The sequence below is a fragment of the Meles meles genome, chromosome 15, assembly GCF_922984935.1.
Source record: "Meles meles chromosome 15, mMelMel3.1 paternal haplotype, whole genome shotgun sequence".
NCBI classification, from domain to species: domain Eukaryota; kingdom Metazoa; phylum Chordata; class Mammalia; order Carnivora; family Mustelidae; genus Meles; species Meles meles.
In genome coordinates, this window is record NC_060080.1 from 53613164 (window position 1) to 53627769 (window position 14606).

General features: G+C 45.8%; 1 protein-coding gene across 4 annotated transcripts in view; it reads left to right on the plus strand.

Moving 5' to 3' along the window:
* The window catches only part of C15H2orf42 (chromosome 15 C2orf42 homolog), a 32396-nt gene extending 30893 nt beyond the window's left edge, over nucleotides 1–1503 (plus strand). For all 4 annotated transcript variants that reach the window (XM_045980021.1, XM_045980020.1, XM_045980022.1 and 1 more), the window contains one exon: nucleotides 293–1503. In XM_045980021.1, coding sequence (XP_045835977.1) covers nucleotides 293–501 — 209 coding nt within the window. In that variant the 3' untranslated portion in view covers nucleotides 502–1503. The remainder of the gene's footprint in view (nucleotides 1–292) is intronic.
* Nucleotides 1504–14606: the final 13103 nt, after the last annotated feature.

Consider the following 14606-nt stretch of genomic DNA (forward strand, 5'->3'; position numbering starts at 1 on the left):
GTAATCACTTTTCCCTTCCCTTGATTCTTCTTGTTTTTCCCCTTGTTTATCTCTTAAGGTTTGTTTGTTTGTTTTCTTCTTTTTTTATTCTGGAACAGCATAACATCTGGCCAGCCTCAAATTTTGGAATGACACTAAATCAGTGTTTCTTTCTTTCTTCCTTTCTTTGTTTTCTTTCTTCCTTCCTTCTTTTCCTTTCCTTTCCTTCCCTTTCCCTTTCCCTTTCGTTTCTGTTTCCCTTTCCCTGTCTCTTTCCCTTTCCCTTTCCTTTCTTGTCTTGTCTTGTCTTCAGGCAACACTTCCCCAGATCAAAAGGAGCCAACACCTTTCATCATTGAGTGGATCCCAGATATCCTTCCCCAATCCAAGATTGGCGAGCTGCGGATCAAGTTTGAGTATGGCCACCACCGAAATGGGCATGTTGCAGAGTACCAAGACCAGCGGCCACCACTGGACCAGCCCTTGGAACTGGCCCCTCTAACCACCATCACTTTCCCTTGAGGCAAAACAAAACAGTCTTTTGCTGCTAAATTTGCACATCCCCAACCCTTGACAATTTTAAATACTAGTTAGGCATTTAGATGGCCCTGTTCCTTAGTGAACTCCTCTTAGCTAAGATGCAATTTCTCAGTGCATTTGAGTGGATTCTATTGCAGAAAAACTCTTGTAAATGGCCTTTTTGGTGCTGCTGTGTATAGTCTTCTTTATAAATTGGGTGATATTTCTGGCTCGGATTTTTAAAGGAACAAAAAGGAAACCTACTCACTTTCCTTCTTAACAACTCCCATTTAGAGTTTGTTTCAACCTTTTTCTAATTCTCTAAGAAGTTAGCAGCACTCTGCCTTACACCAGCAGTGCTGGAGAGTTAACAACACCCTGGGTAGGGCAGAATGTTAAGGACCATCCTGACAGAGTTCCAGTCATGTCCTTTTATCCTGTTTTCAAATAAAGCACAGTGTCACTAGTTTTTCCAAAGTATTTCTCATGTTGGCCTGATTATAAAATTACAAACCTTTGGGGAGATTTAAGTAATAGTGAAATAGGAAAAAGAGGTCCATATGTCAAGGCAATATCAACATTTCAAACTAATGCTTCTAATTGCTTATTTCATTGATATTTATTTCCTTCTTTATTCTCAAAAAAGTTTAATAGCCAGTAAGACTAAATTCCTGTTGCTGAGTTCATTGATCACAGAATGGAGATACTGAAAGACAGAAGTGGAAGCCTATCTTCAGGGAGAAAAGGGAATGAACATTTCCCGTAGGTCTACTATGTATCAGGCACTCTCATTTACATTCCCAGTTTTCTCATTTAGTCCTCATTATTCTTTGAATTTAGTCATTACCCTTCTTTTAAATTAAAGAGACAGCCTCTCTGAGGTTATCTTGCTGGAAACAGCATTAAAAATAATGTTTCATTTTACTGCAAAGGACATGTTCTTTCTACCTTATCATGTTACTTTGATATAAATTCCTTGTAATTCGTTGTCCTTAGGAACACAAGAAAAATCCATATAAAGGAGGCTCTTGGTTTTCTTCTGACTACAGGTAACAAAAACCCAACTCTAACCAGCTCAGGCAAAATGGGGGTGAATGATTGGTTCGTGGACTCTAAAATAGGGCTGGACAGCTGTCGTGGGGTGGCACTGGGGTGTGAATAGGCCTACAGAACCCTGGAGCCCTGGTCCATGTGACCCTTCACTGTCTGTCCTGGGGTTTCACTCACTGTCAACACAGAGCAGCTCCCTCTGGCCAGAATTCTGACTCCTGGGGTGCCTGAAAGTAGATTTCTGCTTCCACACTAGTGAAGGACTGGCTGCTGTGCTCTGTCTCTCCTCCAAAGGGCAAGGACCCTGAGGAAAGACTCTGATTGGCATTTTTGGTAAAAGGGGAAGCTGGGACCCTACCGGGGGGTGGGGGGGGGGGTGGGCAGAGGGACAGGTATGCAAATTAAGTGTCCTGTGTGATTAAGGGGATAGCATGTACGGAGAGCTCACAAATGCTTTAGACAGTGGTGGAATTCCTTGAGGAGACTCCAGAGAGGTCCACAGAGAATTTAGAACTTGCACTAGGCTTTAAAGGAGAAAGGGTTTGCATAGATATGAAGAGGAGAAATTAAATTAAGTGAAGAAGAGACTGCCTCAAAAGAACACGTAAGGAAGCATAGTGATTAACCCATTCAAGAAATCCTTCAACCTGAGTACTTTGAGGACAGTAGTCACAGCTTTTTGACCAAAATAGATCTGTGAGGGACAAGCAATGCCTGGGTCTAGCAGTACTTGACTACAGCCACAGGGACGAGAAGAACCATAGAGGCCATAAAACACATGGCTGGGAGAAGTGACCTACCCAAAGAGGCTCACACTCAAGTACTAAGGACCCAGGACCCAGGACCCAGGACCACCCAAGCCTACCATCACAGCCCATCAAAATCCGGAATGGGGTTCAGAGTTTTTATAACTTGACATCCTTTCTGACAGGTCAAGCATGGGCCTAGGAGTACCAACCAACAGGACTGCTGCACCCACTCTCAACATCCAGACACCTCTGGGACACCACCAGCATTGATGTCATTTCAGACTTACCCCACACTACCACTGCAGGGTGATCCTGGATACTCCCACAAGAAAGGGCTCTTCAAACCCTGCATCCACCTACTCCCCACCCAGCCACACTCGAACCTGCTATCCATTGTACACCACCTCCTTTAGTCCTAGGAATCTCCCGTCCCTGGGAGATGACTGTTCAGCTGCTGCCTTTCAACATTGCAGTCACCATTTGTACTCTGAAGTGAATAGCTCAAAATCCTCCATGTTCACATAGCTGCCTGTTTATTGCACAGACATCATCATCAGACTGAGTGTATTAACAGGTCTTAACTTCTCCAGGCAACATGGCTGTGCCCCTCATGTGGGCATCATGAGAACAACTTGCTATACCTCCACCTACAGCACTTAGGTTCTACCCTATCTTGTCCCTGCTTCTACCAGAACTGCTGTCATCTTAGCAGCTTGCTAGCTTAGAGGAGTAATAAGCTGCTCAGAGACCTAAAAATGTGACTCCAGGAACCACCCACCTAAGTGAAGGTCTGTAGGGCTGCCACATGGCTCTCTCAAGGTACCAGATGTCATCAGCCCTGTGGCCGCCTGGGCCCAGCAATTCCCAGTCATTGAAGTCCATCCTTTCACTGATTCCTGTTACATCCCATCTGCCAATAACCTGTGGCTTCCCTCCAGCCCACATGTGCGTGTGCACACACACACACCACACACACACCAGCCCCGTGCATGAGTTAAGTGGCCCCTAGCTCTGGCCACCTACAGAATGTAACCTGTGCATGTCATCTAAAAGGCATTGTCTGTCAATGTCTGGTTCTCCCCTGCCAGGGCCCAGAACTTGCTCTCGGCTAGAATAACCCAGGGAAATCCCACTGTATCTAATGAAGGTGAGAGAATGGGCAGGGACTGCCCTGCTCCAGAGCTTTGAATGACCTGGACCCTCTCAAGTATGTGTCACATATAACACGGAAAAGTCAACCACAGAGAAAAACCTAACCCCTTAACCTATTTCTTTCTCTTTTTTTAATCTTCTAGATTCTGATTTCCTAGTTTTCCTTTCGATTTTGTGATATTTTCTGATACTCCTTATTGGATGCTTTTCAGTTTGTTTTTTAAATAAGCTCTACACCCAACTTGGGGCTCAAAGTTACAACCCCAAGATCAAGAGCTCCATGCCCCACCAGCTGATCCAACCGGGCCCCAATTCCATGCTTTTTTTTTTTTAAACCCTTCTTACAGACCTTCCTCCCTGACTGCGCTCCCACCATCCTGCTCTCCAAGCTTCCTCCGTCTGTTTCTACCATCCTTCAGGGGCCTCACCAAGGGAGAAAGACGCCTTGTTTTACAATAGCGCTTTAACATGCACAGGCATCACCCAGGGATCTAGTTAGAATGCATATTCCAATTCAGAAGTTCTAGGGTGGGGATCCAAGATTCTGCATTTGTGTCATCCAGCTGGATGTAGAAAGTACAGGACTGCGGAGATGCAGCTGGACTCCAGACTGCACTTTGAGAGCAAGACCTAATACCTGACTTGGTACTGTGACCCCCACCGCTCACTTCCACTAATGGGAAAGGGCCTTGCTGGAGGTCGATGACACTTAGCAGTCAGTGGTGGCTGCACCTAAGTGCTTCAAGGCGGCGTGTTACTGTGAGCTGCTTTATGGCACGCTCCCACGAAGTTGCTCCAACGCCTGGAGCCACTAGCCAGCCTCCTCCGAACTGGTTCCAACTAGCGTCAGAGAAGTATAAAGTCTGTCTGTAACCACACACATTCCCTGCGCGGACTTTTCCTCCTTTCTCTCCGGCACCATTTTTCATTATTGCTAAGCCCTGGGCTCAACCCCCCCCCCCCCCCCCCCCCGACTCCACCACTCTCTATTAACTGTGTGACCTTGGGCAAGTTATTCAGCCCTATGGCCCGGGGTCCTCATCTGGATAGTAGCTATTACCCTTTCACCTACTGTTTGCACTTCTCTCTTCTACCTTTTTTTTTTCCTAACAGCCTCGAGGCTCCAATGGTGCTTGTTTAATGTAACAGAAAGGCTGGAAGTAAATATGAAGCGGTGTGTGTGATGCTGGTATTCATTTTGTTCATATCCTTTCCCTTTTTTCTTCCCCAAATTTTGCATGACGAACACTATTACTTTGGTAAGTTCGAAAAAGGTAAGGTTATACCGTTAAAAGAATGGGCATAAAGATGACTCCGCACTCCACAGAAAGGTGGAAGAGAAAAAGAAAGACACCCCGGGGCCGCGGGCGGGGGCTGGTCACGCGGCGGCCACCCGCTGCTCCCTCACCCCCCCCAGATGACGTCAGTCACGTTCTTCTCCCGCCCGCGCCGCCGCTTCCGGCCGGTTTGGCAGTTCTTTCTTCCACCAGGCGGCGCCGCAGCACGTTCTGTTGCCGACGCCTTCTGCGCAGCCTCGCTGGCGGCCGGGACACGTCACCACCTTCGCGTCCTTTCTGGAGAGCGCGGGAAGGCGAGTGTGCTGGAGGGTGGTGACGACACTGGGGTTCCCCGCGTGGATCGCGGAGGCGGGGCCGGGGACGTGGCGGGCGGGGGAGTAAGAGGGGGAGGAGGTGGCGCCGCGCGCCGGCTGACTGCGCCCCGCCCGCCTCGTGACCCACTGTGAGGCCGGGCAGCTGAAAAAGGTGCTGACGAGGCGGTCTGGACCGGGGAAGCGGCCCCGGGCCCAGCGCGGGGCCCTTCGGAGGTCGTTCTTGGGCACTGGCCACTCTCAGACGTGCCACGGGAGTCCCGGGCACCTCTAGGCCCGCCTTTGGGCCGGGCACCAACTTTCTGGCATCCACGTAGGGGCGGGTCCGAGCCCGCGCTGCGACCGGCGCGTTCTCCCGGCAGCGGCGTGGACTCGGGCACGTGGGACTGAGCCGCTCTTTGGAAGGGCGTAGCCGCTCCCTCCCTGCCTGTCCTCCGCCCCCGTCCCCCAGTGTTGGCCGGCCCTCCCCCTTGTTGGTCCTCCCTGCGGGGGAGAGAGGAAGAATGTGGGTCCTGTGGGGAGGCGTGGGTTTGAATCCCGACCCCCCGCTTATTGTTTTCCCTGAGCGAGTCTTTCAGTTATCTTCGAATGTCGGTTTTGTCCTTCGTAAAATACAGATCGCACCATCCACTTAACAGATCTACTCGTAGTCTTCCCCTAACAAGGGTAGATGATCAATCAAAATATAAAAACTAATTTTCATTTTTTGCCACGGGTCTGGCATTAAACTCTGGGTGCCCTTAAGACACGGTATAGTTCAGGGGCGCCTGGATAGCTCAATGGGTTAAGCCAATGCCTTCGGCTCAGGTCATGATCTCAGGGTCCTGGAATTGAGTCCCGCGTTGGGCTCTTTGCTCAGCGGGGAGCCTGCTTCCCTTCCTCTGCCTACTTGTGATCTCTCTCTGTCAAATAAATAAATAAATAATCTAAAAAAAAAAAGAAAAAAGAGACGGTATGGTTCCGTGTATTGGTTTTTAAGAGACAGGGCTTCCCTTTTCTGTGAGCTCCACAGCCTGCCCAGTGGCTTTGGAAGGAAAGAGGGCAAAAGGCTCATCCATGACCTAATGAGTTGAACCTGGGGTCTAATCAGAATTTGGGGAGGAGTGGTTTCTAGAATTTTCCCTGGGCACCAGCCCCTGTGAAACTACTTAATGAGGAACCACAGGATTTCCTGCTGGGAGTCCTGTCTACAGGTGCACACTGTATTGGGGCACCCTTCAGTTGTCTTCCTCTTGTTGCTGTGCCTTCTCAGGATCCTTCATCTTGTATTACATTGCTGTGGCCAAGTCATTTTTCTTGGAATGGCCTGATCCCTGAGGACATGTGAGCCTTCCATAGCTTATAGGAGGCTGGTTTAACTGAGTAAACAGAATGCAACACTGTCTCCTGGAAGGAGGAAAACTGATGTGTCCCAAAATCCTTATTTAGCATGTGTCACAGACTGTGCTAGATTTTTCGCACAAGTTACCATCTCATTTGATTTCTACAACCTGTCCTGTGAGCTGGGTGGAATTATCATCCCTTTGCATAGAAGAGGAAACTGTGGTTCAGCAGGTTAAATAACATGCCTCACAGCAAGGATGTGGTAGAGCCAGTGTGCTTGGAGACCATACTAAGGTTTGGTTGCATGGTTCTAGCAAGAAAGAGGCAGTGCCTAGTCAGCCTTTCTCTACGATATGTTATGCTCAGGACCATCCTAGAGGTTATGCGTGAAGGCATATTACACTGAGGGCTTCACCTCTATATCCCCACTCTCTGGCCATCCTTGCCATTTGTATCAAAGCAAAACCAGATTAAGTGACAGATAAAGGGCAGCATTTGTGGCTCCAAAAGACAGAAGGAATAGCTTCCCCCAACTTTGCCTTAGTCATGGATGTGTTAATGGAAGGACTCCTGTATATTAGACTTGGGCCTTTTTTTAGCAGGAGCTAAACCTGGCAGGAGCCACCTCTCCTTGCACCTGCTGCTTCTACAAACCATTGCTCATTTGCCAGTCAGCAACGGAAAAGGCAGAAATGTGGTTGCCTGTGTAATTTGGATCTGATGTACCTCAGGGAGGATGGCTGTGTTCTCTGTATTGTGTTGTGAGAATGGAATGGCAGCCTGTGCCCACCGCTGAGGTTGTATGTGGAACTGCAAGAGACAAGAGAAAGGCAACAAAGGCAGAAATCCCCTCTCCATTTTCATTTTTTAAAATCTTGAAGTTGGCTAGTGCAAAAGATAGAGAAATTACTGGGATAAGGCAAGGTAACAAGGACTCAGGTGTTTTGGAGTAGGTGTTCAAATCTCAGGACTTTGTAAGGAAATATTCCTTGGTTTTGAGCAAGGCAGGTAGCTTCTGCTCAAGAGAGCAGATGAGCCTACGTGACCCAGGGCTACTTTGAATAGGCAGATTTTTTTCTTTCTCTTTGGTGCCAAAGCAGTCCTTCCTGTCCTGACTCATGGTCATAGTTTTTGAAAGCTACAAGACAGTTGCTTATAGTTTAGTTGGAGAAATGTCTTCTGTTTTGCCTTATACAGCCTGCACACCTAAGTGACAGGAAATGTTTGCCTTCAGCCCAGTAAAATCACATGTAATGGATGATTAGCTAACCAGGAAAGTAAACCTTGAAGTTGCAAATGTATTGCCTGAAAGTTTGAGGATATCCTGAACACTGATAGATGACTGAGAGCAATCTCAGGAAGGAAAGTGGTTGTAATTTAAGTCTAATCGATTGAGTTATAAAGCATTTTGGAGACCTGAATACAAGGGGTTTGGCCATCCTGGGAAACATAGAAGTAAGCCCCAGCACGGGAAGGGCAGGGTAGGTCTAGATTAAGGGGAGGTGAGCTCCATGATTTCCGTGGTCAGACTGCTCTTGTAGCAGGGAAGAGAGGCCTTGCCCTAAAAGAGAGACGTGACTTCAGATTAGCTACTTTTGTTCTAAGTTCTACACTTTTTAAAAAGATTTTATTTACTCATATGAGAAAGAGAGAACATGAGCAGGAGAAGGGGCAGAGGCAGAGGGAGAAGCAGATTGCCTGCTGAGCAGGGAGCCCTACACGGGGCTCAATCTCAGGACTCTGGGATCATGACCTGAGCCAAAGGCAGATGTTTAGCCAACTGAGCCACCCAGGTGCCCCCTAAGTTCCACATTTACTAAGCAATCTTAAGACCATGAGGAAAAGATCAGCCAGCCAGTCAGGTAAATGAAAGCATTCCAGTCCTTTAGAATGTCTGCTATTCTTTGTGTGAATCCGTACATTGATTAGCATTTGGTTTATATGTCCTTGGGTTCTGTGTGAACTTAGTTAATAGGTGCTTGAGAGATGGGTCCCCTTGCAATGGGCTAGCCTAGGGGTATAAGGCTCAGATCTGGGTTCTTGTTTTAATTCAGCAAGGTGAGTACTGCCTCACGGGGACCTGTGGGAAAAGGGTAGGAGATGGGGAGCAAGGGCAGGAAGCCAGCTTTGCCAAGGAAACACTATCCTTGTCTTTTTTTTTTTAAGATTTTATTTATTTATTTGACAGATAGAAATCACAAGTAGGGAGAGAGGCAGGCAGAGAGAGAGAGAGGAGGAAACAGGCTCCCTGCCAAGCAGAGAGCCTGATCCCAAGCGGGGCTCGATCCCAGGACCCTGGGATCATGACCTGAGCGAAAGGCAGAGGCTTTAACCCACTGAGCCACCCAGGCGCCCCACTACCCTTGTCTTAATTGTTGACCTTCCTATTGCAGTCACATCCAGGCACACTATCAGCACAAGGCAGAAAGTGCTAGATTGTAGGTGAGTGATACAGGCATTGAGTGCTGTGGATTTGGAGGAAGGTGAGATTGCTGTGGAAGGTTAAAGGACAATGCCCCAAGAAGGTGGGTAAGACTTGCCAAGTGGATTTGAGTTCAGCAGATGGAGATATCAGAGATGGAGAAGAAGTACCCGCTGCCACTTTAGTGAAATTCCCCTCCAAGGCTGATGTAAAATATGTGGTCATCTGATCCCCTAGCTGTTAAGCCAAAGGAAAAAACCTTGTGGCCTGAGAGGGGGTAGTAAGTCCCAGAGAAAATGAAGTAAAGATCAACTGTTCATTCAACAATTTCTTTGCTCAACGTTTACTGAGTACCATGTTCAAGGCACTAAGTTGGGTCCTCTGGTTACGGAAATGAACAAAACCAGAAGCTCTACCTTCAGAAAGTTAATAGTCCAGTGAGGAAAGAGAGAGAAAGACTATGAAAGGAAGGAAGGAAAGGAGAAGGAAGGAGGAAGGGAGGAAGGATGGTGTAGTATGTCGATGTGCTATGGAGAAAATTAAAACAAGGAGTGGGAGAATAGGAGGATATGCTGAGGTGTTTGCCTCCCAATTTAAGTGAATTATTTGCAAGTTAATATAAGGTACAAGGACACACAGTCTTTGATCATTTTCTGTGAGTTGGAAGCTGACCAGGTTGTGACCCAGGAGATAGAGTTTGTCTGTGAATATGACTCACTGCCTGGGAAGAAATAAATCAAGATCTCTGAGTGGAACATTTTCTTCTGAAAGCCAGAAAAGCCAGGTGTGATGACAGAGGAAAATGGAATTGTACCCTAGACCCATAAATATAAACACTGTGCTTCTAAGACAAAGGTTGGCCTGGTGAACGGTAATAGAGCTAAGCAGGGAAGAGGAAGGAGCCAAAGGAGCACCTTCTCCACGACTTTTCCTGCCCAGGGTGTGGGGAGGAGAGGAAGTCAGCCCTGGAGATGGGTGACCACGTGGTGGGGGAATATGCTGAGACCATGTGGTCTCCCCCATTCACAGGTGCAGGCATGAGGGAGAGTGAACCCTGTCCACCTTGTGCTCCGTAGCACTGTTTTTCCTGAACCAAGAACTTCAGAACTATAAAGTTCGTCATACAGCTTGGTGCCAGAGGTGAAATTGGAAGACAAAAATTTTGGCATTCTGAAGACAGAATGGTAGAAGGAAGTAGAAGTTTGTGGTTGAGGAAGGAAGGATCAGATGTGGGACAGTATGAGTACTAGTGTGAACAGGTGGTACCCACCGGAACAAGGCGGAGAGATGCACAGCGGGCCCTCAGAAGTCTGTGCCAACCTTCGAGATGTCAGAGGCTGTGCTCACCTACGTTCTCTTTGAAGCTAGGGAAACAGGGGAGGAGGTGAGGTTGGTAGCTGAACGAGGCTCAATAATTTACATTCCTGGTTTCACCTACCACTTTATGTGGTGAGGCTCGTACCCCATGTCCAAGGCTGTGTAAGACAGGCCCTGTCTTCTCAGAATCTGTGCATGAGGGCTTCCCCAGGCCAGACTCCTTGAATCAGTTCATGTCTCCATAGTCCCAAGCTCTTCTTCCCTGGGAAATAAAACAAAGCAAACTGTCTCTCAGATTTTCATATCTGCTTTTGTGTTCTTGCAAGCTGACAGATTTCTGAGAGCCTCAGGGACCCAATCTGGCAGTTTTGCATCTGTCGGTTATCCTCTATTTTTCAGTTACAAAACTGTGTTTCAAGCCAGGATGTCCTGACAGGAAACCTGAGTAATATAATGCTCCTTCTTCCTGCTGATGTGTTCTGTGTGGATATGTAGAAGCCACAATGGTGCAGTAGCTTCTTGCTGCTTTTTATAGTCTTTGCTGCTCATTATCCCTTAACCTGGTTGGGCTTTTCCTCGGAGAATAGGCTGATGCAGAATGAATCTCGTGGTACCACTCCTGGGGATACTGTACATGTGTAATAAGGAGTGGGCATGTAGTCCATGGGGCCTTCTGCTCCACGTTCCTAGCAAATTTAACAATGCTTGATGGCAGTGTTCCGCCCAGCACTTAGCACCCAGCACCCTCCAGGAATATATGGTGTGGTTCTAAACACCTGAATCCCTGCCAGGCTTGGCCTCACTGAGAATGACTTGCTTTTAGACTCCCATTTGATTTAAGCAGAACCTTTCATTGAACACATCTGGCATACATACATCTCACATTTCCTGCACATTAGCAAAAGAATTCTAGCTAAGGAAAGCTGGAAGCTGAAAGCTACGGCACTGTTATGACTAAATTAACACCCTGAAAAGTTAGTGAATTTTACGTGGATTACATTGCCTACAGGTTGACCTCTGGCTGTGATCTTTGCAATACAAAAGCTATTTCCCCAAAATTTTAACAAGGGGAGAGGCAGGAGAAAGTCATTCCTATAAGACTTATTTCTGACACACACAGCTAACCACAAAAATGTCCACAACGCAGTGATATAATTGATACCTTGCAAATGGATTTAAAGAACCTAACTAATGAGTCCAGACACATTTATGAGCTGACAGTGTCCTAATAGGGTTATTAGAGATGTGGCAGGAGCTGGGTCTCATGTTTGTTTCTGTCCCTAGCACAGGGCCTCTGATAGCCATGGATACATATTAGGTGTCGATGAACAGTCATGGAATTACTAAATGGAAATTTACTGGAGCTCTCTGCACTGTTAGACTCCACACACAAATAGACCTGCCCTGTGGGATCCTTAACAAGAGCAGATAGTTTATGGGAGCTGTCACTCGAGTTGATTGGCGAGACAAAGTGAAACCAAGGGAGTGTGTTTTTAAACCAAATATATTTACTCTGCTAAATTTTACAACTGGAATGTTCTACTTTGGGTGGGGAGTTATACAAAATGACCTCTAATTTGAGGTTTGTAGGTTTAGGAAAATGCGGATTTTTTTTAAGGCACTGAGATGAACCCAGCAGGGCGAGCTGGCAGGAAGTCAGACTGCGGTCCTTGCCTGTGAGCATGACACAGGCCAAAGGAGAAAAGGAAAATAAGGCCGCCAGAGCTACTAAAGCATTTTACAAAGTTTTGCCGAGCTTTCCAGGTTTTTCTGGAAAAAGGAAGAAAAGAAAGAGGAAAGGGCAAGAAGAGGATTGGTTAACAACTGGCTTCAGAAATGCTGACAAGTGGTTTTGCCTACTGGTTTTATTTTTCTAAGTCAGGGATAAGGAAACTGAGTGTGGTTGGCCTGGCTCTGCTTGCTGGCAAGGCAGTCTCCCCTGGGCTTTGTGCTGATGCTGTTGTTAGAGCCACTGGAGGAGTCCAGAGGCTGCCCTGCGTGTCTCATTGAGAAGGAGATGCAGACTGCCCTCTAAGGATGTCTGAGGGGTGTGGGATCATAGAAAAGATAAGAGCTTCGTTTTATTTTATTTTGCTCTTAAAATGTTTATATGTGGCTACTTTTTGAATGGGTTATACATCTACATGACTCAAAACTAAGAAAATATAAAAAGGTATAGAATGAAAGGTCTCTGTTCTGTTCCTGTGCCCCATCTGCCTGTTTCCCCCACCTCAAATGGATAGCCTGTATTTAGGTTTTTGTTTATCCCTCTAATGTTGTTTTTATGTATATGCAAGCTAGAACAAGGATACACTCCTCTTTATTCCATTTTAACTTTAATGGTACCATGTTACACACATCTTCTGCACCTTGTTGGGGTCCCCCCCAACCTGACACTGGTTGTTTTTTTGTTTTTTTTTTTAAGATTTTTTGTTTATTTGACAGAGAGACAGTGAAAGAGGGAACACAGGCAGGGGGAGTGGGAGAGGGAGAAGCAGGCCAGGGAGCCTGATGCAGGGCGGATCCTGAGGTCATGACCTGAACTGAAGGCAGACACTTAACCAAGAGAACCACCCAAGCACCCCAGTACTGTCTTTTCGAAACATCTCCTTATCAGTAATACAGAGAGCATTATCGTTTTTATTTTTACGGCTATAGACTTACAGTATAGGTTATGCTATAATTTAACTGGTTCCCAATGAGGGATATTTAGGTTATTTCAAATTACAAATAAAGTTATGGACTTTAAAGACAGATGTTCTTTCAAATCCCAGTCCTGATGTTAAGTAGGTGATTGACTTTGGGCCTCATTGCCTCATCTGTAAAGTGGGAATTATTTTAGATTTTTATTACCTGTCCCATACATTGCTGTGAAAGATTAAATAATATAATACACAACGAACTTGAGAGATAGTACGTGCTCTGTAAAAACAATATAACTTGCAACTGGGCATACTAGAACATACTCTTTTTTTTTTTTTTTTTAAGATTTTATTTACTTATTTGACAAACTGTGCAAGCAGGGAGTAGGGGCAGAAGAAGGGGGAGGAGCAGGCTCTCCATGGAACAGGCAGCCTGAAGTGGGGCTCGATCCCAGGACCCAGGTGCCCCTAGAACATATTCTTGAAAAAGATATGTTGATTGCTTCTCCTGAAATAGAGCAATCATATACATTTAAGTACATTTTTTAAAGAATCACTGCATATTTGTTTTTAAAAGTCCAGATAAGTAAAAAGAAAAATGTAAATTGCTTATAATCTTATCACTCAAAAAAATTACTGCTAACTTTTGAGTTGTGTCTTTCTAGTTATTTCTCTAACCAAAGGTGCACGTAACAGTTTCTCAGTAGAATGGTACTGTACGTGCTATATTGTAACCTGTCTTATTTAGTTAACAGTGTATTACAATCATCTCTCCATATCATAAAATATTTTTCTCATTGTTTTAAATGACCGTATAGCATTTTAACTTATGGATATATAGTAATTTATTAACAGTTCTCTTTGGGTAGACATTTTCATACATAACTATTTAATCTTTTTGGAATTAATTTTGATATATAAGGTCAGTAATCTAAATTTCCTTTTTTTTTAAAAGATTTTATTTATTTCTTTGACAGACAGGGCGCACAGGTAGGCAGAGAGGCAGGCAGAGAGAGAGGAAGGAAAGCAGGCTCCTTGCTGAGCAGAGAGCCCGATGCGGGGCTCAATCCCAGGACCCTGGGACCATGACCTGAGCCGAAGGCAGAGGCTTTAACCCACTGAGCCACCCAGGCTCCCCTCTAAATTTCCTTTTTACAAATGGTTAGCCTTTCTTTCTTTCTTTCTTTTTTTTTTTTTTAAGATTTTATTTATTTCTTTATTAGAGAGTGTGCAGGAGAGGGGTGGAGAAGCAGAGAGAGAAGTAGACTCCCCGCTGAGCAGGGAGCCTGATGTGGGACTTGACCCCAGGACCCTAGAGATCATGACCTGAGCCGAAGGCAGATGTTCAACCACCTGAGCCCCCCAGGTGCCCTAGCCTAACTTTCTGTATTGAATAAGCCATCTTTACCCTAACAATTTAAATTACTATTTTATTTTTATTTATTTTTAAAGATTTTATTCATTTATTTGAGAGAGAGAGCATGAGCTGGAGGAGAGGCAGAGGGAGAGGAAGAAGCAGGGACACTCTCCCTGTGGGGCTTAATCCCAGGACTCTGGGATCATGACCTGAGTGAAGGCAGATGCTTGCTGAGCCATCCAGGCATCCCTTGAATTACTATTTTAATCATATTCTAAATCTTTATAAATGTATAGGTAGATTTGATTTTGATTTTATTTTGTGAACTGCCTTCTTTATGCTTATATAGCAATCACAATTTCATTAAAATACATTTAAGTTTCTAGGGGCACCTGGGTGACTCAGTGGGTTAAAGCCTCTGCCTTCGACTCAGATCATGATCCCAGGGGGTCAAGCCCCACATTGGGCTTTCTACTCAGCGGGGAGC